General features: G+C 34.8%; 2 protein-coding genes across 2 annotated transcripts; both read right to left on the bottom strand.

Moving 5' to 3' along the window:
- Nucleotides 1-1,199: 1,199 nt before the first annotated feature.
- On the bottom strand, nucleotides 1,200-3,270 carry LOC108208491 (aldehyde oxidase GLOX). The gene has a single exon (XM_017379025.2). The coding sequence runs from the start codon at nucleotides 3,017-3,019 to the stop codon at nucleotides 1,364-1,366; it is 1,656 nt and encodes a 551-aa protein (XP_017234514.1). The 5' UTR covers nucleotides 3,020-3,270; the 3' UTR covers nucleotides 1,200-1,363.
- Nucleotides 3,271-3,410: 140 nt separating this feature from the next.
- LOC108206121 (E3 ubiquitin-protein ligase DIS1) lies at nucleotides 3,411-7,022 on the bottom strand. The gene is made up of 4 exons (XM_017376315.2): nucleotides 6,830-7,022; nucleotides 6,008-6,243; nucleotides 4,695-5,081; nucleotides 3,411-4,037 (listed from the first exon to the last, which is right to left on the bottom strand). The coding sequence occupies exons 2-4, from the start codon at nucleotides 6,215-6,217 to the stop codon at nucleotides 3,717-3,719; spliced, it is 918 nt and encodes a 305-aa protein (XP_017231804.1). The 5' UTR covers nucleotides 6,218-6,243; nucleotides 6,830-7,022; the 3' UTR covers nucleotides 3,411-3,716.
- Nucleotides 7,023-9,824: the final 2,802 nt, after the last annotated feature.

Here is a 9,824-nt window from a genome sequence, read left to right as displayed (position 1 = left end):
TGTAAACATGAAAAATGTACAGGTGTTATACAAATAAATAAATAAAATGATATGGTGTTTGGATTTTAAAAATAATAAAAAAATAAATATAATTATTTTTATTGAGTTGAATCAATATTCACAATAATTTATGAAACGTCGTCAACTCATTTCTGGGAGTTTCTGGTATAGAATGTGCGCTTATTTCATTCACAAAAAATTATATTATGAAATACCGTCAACCCATTCTGATGTCGATGTCTCTAACATGAAAAGAGCGCTTATTGCGAATACTTATGAACATCTTATGATATTATTTTGAAAATTTACAAGTTTTGAATGTAATTTATTTTGAATATTAATAAATGAAATCAACAATGGAGATTTATAGTGTTCATATTATTCGTTGTAAAATTTCATGTAAAAATTTCACGAGCTTACGATAGTTGAGTTTCTATATTTTTCGGTTGGTTCAAAATGACATTCACGTGTTAAAAATATACTAACAGAATTTTTATTGGATATGTTTATGTAAGGACGATCATTAACTATTATCTTTAAAAAGCTTTCAAAAAAAAACTATTATCTTTAAAAAAGAGAGCATCTTACCATTTTATTTCGGAGAATTAATCAAGTCAGCAAAGGGAGAGAGGATGGCGAAAAGGATTAACAGATGTGACATGACGACAATTTTGGGTTGAAATAGAATTGTCTTTAAATGAAAAATATCAATATTTTTCTATTTCATTGTAGTTGAGTATATTAAAAATACTCAGAGATTTCTCTCAAAAGAAAAAATACTCAAAGATATGTTTTATGTGAAGAAAATCATGAACTCGAGTATGATCTTGAGTCTTGACATTTTTACAGATTATGAAATATTTAATATTATTATCAGAAGTAACTTCGTAACTCAACAACGATTTTACCTAAAATTAAGACAAAACTATATAGCTTGATGATCGTTAAATCATATATATTGAAGTTCATATTCAAATGACTTTGCTCGTAAATTCTAATGTACATAATATTGATTAAAAAAAACTTTTACAAATCATGAAATGTTTAAAATTATTACAAAATCAAATCTAGGTAACTTAGTAACTCAATACTAACTTTATCCGAGAATTAAGACAAAATTATATAAACACGATTAACGACGGTCAATCATAATAAAAATGAAATCATTACACAAGCGAAGTTCATATCAGATGGTTTGTTTATAAGTTCTAATGTACACAATTATTGGTAAAGAAAAAAAATATGCACAAGTGAATATCATAAGATAAATTTATTGCTCTCATCATCATGTAACATTATGCACCAGCGAAATATGTGTTGTGATCGACTCTGTATGATTTTACAACTTTACATGTATGATTTCTCACTGAACCTTCACCCACACAGCACTACTAGGAATCCCTGCATGCACCACAAACAACATGTAAAACCCAGGCGGTGCAATCTGAGGCGTGGAGGGACCAAAAACACTGATGCTCAACGCACCGAAACTAACCACAGGTAACACCCCGTTTATCTCCCGGAGCACCACCATCCTCTGGCTCATCGAAAACGCGTGTGTCGTAAATGATGGAGCAATAATTCTAGCACTCACAATTCCCAGTTTCAGGAACTTGGGTACCTTAAAAATCACTGAAAATGACTGATTGTAGCCAATAATGTCGTCGGTGTACAAAATTTGAGGCCTTATTGCATCGTATCCTTCGGCTAAATAAGGCGGCGAAAAGGCCTCCAGACTGAGATCAGTTGGATATTGCACACCGCTGAAATTGTAGAATACATGAGGATTGCTTCCTCCAACTAGTACTTTTGTGTCTGGGAGTAAAATTGCGGTGGAATGGTATAATCTTGGCCGGTCTGCTGGTTTCATTACCCAGAACCGGGTGCTATTTTTCGGTTCTTTTGGATGGTAGAGGACTGGTCTGAGGACAGGGTTTCGTGCATTTTCCCAGCCAGCTGCTCCAGAGCCTGCACCATTGATTATTAAGATGTCGCCGCTTGGGAGAATTAGCATGTCTCCCATCACTCTGCCTAATGGCATTGTTTCCATTTCCCAGACAGGGTTCTGATCACTGATTCTTAACCGTCCACACGTCGTAACTGCTCTGACATATGTACCGTGGACTGCACTGAGATAGGCGTTACGTGGTGCGCCACCACAGACCATGATTTCGATCACTAGGGGTTGGTTTTCGTCTAAGGGGAGGAGAACAGAGGAGCCTGAGCTAGGGTAGTTTCGAGGTTCGTTTCCAGGGATTGGGGGGAGGCTTCGAATGACACGGTTTTGAATGTAATTGAAAACTATGGCTCTAGTGTTTGCAAAAAGTAACAAGTTTCCATCAGGTAGTAGGTGGACAAAGGGGTACAGATTGTTCTCATTCTCGTCGGTAGTTTCTCTCAGAAAATTGAGAAAATTATTAGGACTCGGAAATTGTTTAGGATAAAATTCGTAGTTAAACTGTCTTCTCCCACCAATAACAATAATTCTCCCATCAGGAAGTATTTGGTTAGTAGCATACCATCTGCGATGTAGAAGGTATCCAGGAACTTCAGTCCAATCGCATCCCTCATCGTCTTCACAGGGCACAATCTTACGAAGAACATGATCACCGTCGTTAAATCCACCTGTCTGAATCAGGGTACCATTGGGGAGAACAGCTCCGGATGAGCACCATGTATCAGTCTGCACCATCAAGGGCCTAATTGTGTTGGTTTGAGTGTCGTACATGACCGAGTGAGCAGAGCAGTCTGTTCTGAGGATGCTGTCAGACGGATCAATCCTACACCGGCCATCAGAAAGCGAGAGATTAGAAGAACCGAAATCAGTTCTGTCAAAAATGACTACTTTGTTGTTACTTAAAAGTTGCATGTGCATGGCTGATATGCCGATACTGGTGCGCAGAAACTCCCATTCTCCCTGATTTCCGAGTAATCTTGCGAGCCATTGGCTGGTTGCAGGAGTTAAAAATCGCGTAAACGCGATTGATAGAAGCAAGAAGGTGAAAATTTTGCAGGCCATTGCATCTGGGAAGGGGAAGAGAAGAGTGTTGAGTAGTTGGTGTAGTATTGTTAGTAAAGTTGGGAGATTGCAGGTACGAACTGTAATACTTAATTTAATATCTACATCTTAACACATAAGTTTTAAAGACATCATCAGATTCTTTTATATGTAAAACTAAGTAAATTAATTAGATTTGATCTTCCTAAGATCAATCATTCAAAGATATGAGATGGAAAGAAAGGCAAGATCTAAGGATTTTGCAATCGAACATATGTACAACAAAAATAAAAAAAGGCAGGCCAGCTCTATGACGACAAGTGTTTGGTAAAGAGGCACAAAATAAACTGGGAGCCAGAGAATTGCGGTGTTCTTGTTGATAAAAGAAGCTTAATAACCAGCCAACCAAAAAAAAATTAAAACCTTCACCGCATGATTTCATAGAACAAGAATTTCAAGCAAACCTACGAATTCCAGTCTATCATACGATTGAGAAACAGAAACTAATGTGCATGTGTATGAACATTTTGTGTAGCAAAGAGAACTTTGCCTAAAAAGTAACCAAGAAACAACATAAACAGCACGTCAGTTCTATGTAATAACCGTTCTTTCCAAATCCTACTAGTAACCCGGAGTTCACCACCTGAGAAGAAGAGAATTTTGCCTCAAAGGTATTCAAGAAATAAGATAAACAGCACTTCACTCCTGGCCTATTTGGTTACTGTTCTTTCCAAATCCTTCCCGTAACCCGCAGTTTCAGTTCCTTCCTATCTCCACCTGAGAAGAAGAGCGCCATGTTACGTTGTATGATGAGACCATCAAAACTGTCACGAACTTTATTATGGCTGTCCCTTATGCTACGTGGCTCTCCTTGCCAGGTTATCTTCCTCCCATTGCCACCAACCTCAAGACTATAGCAGTACTTCTTTGCGTCATTTTCGTCACCCATGAAACGCAGGAATGCTATGTAAACTGGAGCCATCCCAAGTTGGAAAGCTTCAAAATGCAAACAGAAATACTGCCCAAAGCAACTGAATACCTGGATATCAGAGAAGATACAAATAGTTGGTATATGTTAAATCTCATGAAAAAGTCGTAAAAATGAGATGTACAACATGTTTCATCCCACAAGTGATATCTAATCATCTACACAATTAAATAATGCAGTGCAGTGACAATATGGCTATTAAAACAATACAGGTCAGATTAGGCCAGATTATAGCTTATATACTTTTTTAATTTATATTTGAACTAGTCTCTATAAGCTGCACAAAGCTAGTCGTAAGTAAAAAACACATCTCCTGGCATCCAAATGGGATTTCAATTTAATAGAACTAACCAGATTTCACATGCTTCTACAGTTAGCTAAATTGAAGAGAAGACTACAATGGTGATAAAAGCCGTTGTTTTGGTCTAAGTTACCCAAGCTCTTTCCACTTTAAATAACTCTGTCACTTATCGGATACTCAACTATTGGACGTGGTCATAGACAGAATACACTTCATTTTGGGCAAAAAAATTAAAAAAGTGCCGAGTTCGACACCTCGAAACATATCCATGCTGCACACTTGCAACTGAATTCAGGTAACATGGATTTTGGACTTTTGGCGTCCCTTATAACCTTAAAAGAAGTTGATGATAGCAATAAAGAACTCTTCACATCAATTTACTGTAAGAACTAAGACAGTATGCGTACCGTAAGCATCCAAGTCGCATTTTCAACCTCGTGGGGATTCGATTTGACATAACGATGGTTGAAAGTATTACCATTATGCATGTCAACTTTGTGATCATCTTTCAGATGGTCCACCAGATAACTGATATCACCAATAACAGTGCATTCTGATCCAGCATACGGACAGTTATAGGGTCTGAAAGCACATCCAGTTTCATGATTTAGCTTGTTGTAGTACGGAAATATGCCTGCACAACCAAAACTCTGATATTGACATGGAAGTTCCAGAGATGCAGCAACTTTTTCAAGTGCAAGACATCTGATATTCCCAAGTTCATGCCTACAAGTTGGGCATCGGTTGTGCACCCGTGGCTTGCATCCAGAGCACAATGTGTGACCATTTGAACACTGCACAAGACAAACACAGACAAAAGCATCAGAAAGTATAACTAATAAAAAGCAAAAGCTCTGCATCTACACAGATGATAGCAACTGCAGACTACCATGAGTTTATAAGTAACTTTATATGCTAGTAAAGAATCCTCCTTGTACCAATGTACCTGCGTCCTGCCCTCTTATAAACGACTCCATCATATGCAATGTATTATTTTGTAGAAATAAAATATTGGTATTTACAGGAGTATTACAGCAAAGAGTCAAAGACCAATAACCATCACACTATAGTGCTACATCTTGTACAATCTGACAAGGATGAAATGTCACACTTTGCATCATAGAGAATATCTCTTTGAGTGGCTGCATACACCTAGTTGACTTAATAAATTGTGTATAGGCACTTTAACAATATAAACAATATGCCAACATACCACTATTAGTTTTACATTCCGAACAATATTAGTTTCACCTGATAGTCACAGACTCACAGGCATAACAATGAAAACAGTTTAACTTGTAGCAGCTCTTTATCTTTCGAATAGCTTCCGACCAATTCATTTTCTGGTATGAATGAAACGCGCTGCTGTCATGTGAAATAAGGGACCAACAAGCATATACATCCACTGAATCGAAAATTCTTACTTTCGAGTTTCGAGCACTGAATAATGTGTCCTTATCGTGTATGAAATCTACCATGAATGTATTTGCTACATTTATACTGATAACATATAAACATATAGTCATATACTCCCACCTATGATAATCATACCATTATAAAAAAGTTGTGAACAGATACGCAGGAAAACTATGACAAGATAATTAAGTATGAGCAATTCACTGTCCACCCTTCTGATTGTAATTAAATACTGTAAAAAGACATATCGAATGCAAATTCAGTTAAAGAGGGAGAGTAAAGGATTTCAAATTTCAGAAATTACCTGATGGATAGGAGGGTACATAGCATTTAAGCATACAGGGCACTCGAGTAGTTCTCGAACACTGCTAGAGACAGCCATGCTAGGCTTCCGAGCAATGTGGACAGGGTCATTCGCATATTCAGTGACATCCGTCATGTCATCGCTATTGGCAGAATCTATAATCTCGGATTTAGTCCGGAAATCGTCAAAGTAAGGGTTTCCGCTAGCCATCTAAAGTAGCACCAGTCACTTGATTTCTATCCAAAATAAGTACACCAAATAAAATTAAGAATCCTATTGGATATTCAAACTTACAGCAAACTCACAGCACCAAAAGAAAAATACACCAATTACACTAAAGGATTACATTAGACCTATTATTTTAAAGCTGATCAGAAAATTATCCTTCAACATCCCAATTGGCCTTTTATCGGTAGCCACTACAACTGTGTGGTAACTTGCTAAGTGTACAAGTTTCAATCCATCAAACGTTTATATGACTGTCTTCTTAACAAGTTCCCCAAAAAAAAAATGCTCAACACAAAACAAAAGAATCACAAGTTTAAAATCACAAACTTTCCAATATTGTACAATCAAGAAATGAAACTAAAAATCTGTGTATCTATCTCACAAACATACCAAGTTGATTGCACAAAAAACTTGGGGCAAAAAAAGTTTCAAACTTCAATGTGCTAATTGCTAAAGATCCACCCAACAAAGTCAAAAACAATAAAAATAAAATAAACCAAAGTCAGATAAACCCATAAATAAAAATCCCAAATTTAGAGAGAGTGGGAGAGGGAGGGAGGGAGGGAGGGAGAGAGAGAGAGAGAGAGAGAGTACCTTGAATAACTGTCCAATTCAGCACAACTGAAGGAGAAGCTAAGCACTAAACTGAAGCTCCTTATACAATCTTGATATATATGTGACGATGATGATGGGGATGAAATAAAGAAAAATGAGGAGGGGGGTCTTGATTATTTTATTTTATTTTTTTGCCACGGGGGTCTTGATTATTTTGTTGAAGAGAAATTCAAAATAAAAGGGTTTTAAGAAAGACAAATTAGATTTTGAAAGAGGAGAGATATCAAGACAAGGAGCGTGTGTACAGTGAAGGGAGAGGGTGGGGTCCACCAAAAACAATGAGACTGCAACTAGTACAGATGAACAATTCAAACTAAAGCTCAGAGGTCAATGCATTTTTAGGAAACCGCCGAAATTGAACTGTACACGTCGCTAAACTCAACAACCATAACTTTTTTTCTTTTTTTTTTTTAATTAAGAGGGGTGATTTTAAAGCATTTTTTTTGCATTCATGATATCTGAGGTATTCGATTGTGATTATTTGAAATCCATTAAAATCTTAAGATATTCAATTGGGATTTTAAATTATGCTACGAAAACTGGTAGTATTCAATTGAGATTTTAAATTATGCTTTAAAATCCTATGGTATTCAATTGAGATTGTTTAAAATCCATTAAAATTTGATGGTATTTAAATGCTGATGGATTTTTTTTGATTTCATAAAATGATGGATTATGTGGCATTCTTGAGTGTATTTTAAGTTTTTTGAAATCTCATCAAAATCAATGGGATTTTGAAGTATTGTGCTTAAATCCTATCAACTCTGCGACATTTTATGAATAATCCGCACGAAATCAAAATCACGTAAAATCCAGTAAAATCCATAGACTAAAAACAATCCATTAAAATCTCAATCGAATACACCCAGTAACAACCATAACTTGGTTTTTGGTTCAATATATTATAGTCTTGCTCCTGTTCATATATGATAGTACTGCTCCTCTTCAACAGGTTCTTTTACGCGGGCTTTGAGGTTTTAATGTTTTATCAAAATATAATTTTATAATATTTTTTTTAATTTTTTTTTCTGAATTGAAGTTTGATGTTTAAATTTTTAAAAGAAAACGTTATGAAACTTTACGTTATGCATTGATGATGAATGTTGAGTTTATAGTTATATAATCCCGGATCAGGTTTTAAATGGATTATATTCGTATGAAATCATATTATAATTTATTAGAGCAAAATTATGTCTTATTGCTAGCATAAAATTTTTACGAACATATCATATGAATCGATGATAATGTCGAGTTTATTTAATAAAATGATTAATTTTTGACATTACGGTGAATATATGATGAAGTTATTATATAATGTATGTATTCATATTTAAATGTTAATGAGAGTCGATTGTTTTGACAATTCTATATGCATAATTCAATGATCATTTTAGTTGGGATTGTGTATATGCATACATGATAAAACAATCATATTGACATAAAATGTTTGATCGATAATAAGGTAATCATGTTGACATGAAATGCAAACACACCATATATATTTATGTGAAAGGAAGGATTGCATGTTGATGATTAGAAAAAGATCATTCCATCACATTATCTCACTTATGACAATGTATTATTTATGTTACTCCCTCTGTTCGTGATTATTTGACGTTTAAGGTTAATGCACAACTATTAAGAAATCAAGTTATTACTCCTCAGATGCATTTATGATTTATACTTAATTCCATTTCTCTCATTGGTTGAATGGTGTAAAACGAAGAAAAAGAAAAAAGAGAGAGTATTTTAAGTAAACACAATCATTCATTACACCTGTGATGTGAGAACGTCAATTATATAATAACAACATTCAAATTCTAAAACGACAATTATTAGCAAATAGAGGGAGTATGTTATATATGTGTGCGCGTGTTCAGAAAAAGTCACATGATATTAAATAAGAGGTTAGGGACAGTCTCATATACATTGAAGGCGAATGTGTGTCGAGGACAATAAACTTACTTGCATCATATATGTAGATTAAGGATAAAGATCTATTATGAAATACGAACAAGGTTCATAACAATCAAGATGGTACCAAATATCCCTATATTTTCGAGTGGACTTTTTTTTTTGGGATCGTAGAAAATTAATTGGCTTGTTATGAATTTTTAGACTAATAGCATCATTCGAAATAAATTTAAATTACATAAACTCGACGATATCATATCCAAGACATGTATTTTTTTTTCCCCTCTTCAACTGAAACTTGATCATGTAAATAAAACATATGTGTAATTTGTATGAAAAAGATATATGAATTTGACATATAAACAGGATATATGCATATATACAAGAATGAAATACACATATAAATAATGAGGTACCACGGAGGTTGATATCCAAATTTACCGAATCACTCGTGTTATGATCTTCTGCATTCTAGGCTTTTCCATTCCGTCATCCGACTTATATTCTTTATGTAGCATTCAATCCGAATAAATTGATACCTTCTTCTTGGTTCCCTCTTCGCTTTTTCTCAGAATCAGAGGTCATAAAATGAAAATATAAGAAGCCGTTTTCCAACCATAATGATCGAATTGAGTATCTTCGTACATACAGGATTAACGTAAAATGTTCAAACAAATATAGGGCAATTAAACGAATAGCACTTGGAGTTATGAAATTTTAGTTTACGAGGGATGGTATGAGATCCGTGGTTGGGGAGAATAAGATTACATATACCCCGATTCAATAAAAAATTATGACTATGAACAACTTCACATTACAGTTATTCAAAGATAGACTTGAAATTAAATTTTGTATTAAAGACTAATGATTGAGAAAATAAATAAATTTTATACCTCTATCATACTTTTGCACTGAACCGATCATGTTTAAATTTTACTACTTCTACCATACATTAAAATGCATGCCATAGAGAGTAGCTATAGCGCTTCATTTTTTAGTGGCAACTCCCGTCTCTGGAAGCACAATTAGCACATACGTTGTCCACTAATGTTGGATGAAA

Source organism: Daucus carota, chromosome 2 (assembly GCF_001625215.2).
Source record: "Daucus carota subsp. sativus chromosome 2, DH1 v3.0, whole genome shotgun sequence".
NCBI lineage: Eukaryota > Viridiplantae > Streptophyta > Magnoliopsida > Apiales > Apiaceae > Daucus > Daucus carota.
Note: the sequence above shows the minus strand (reverse complement) of the source record. Positions and strands in the feature narration are given on the sequence as shown.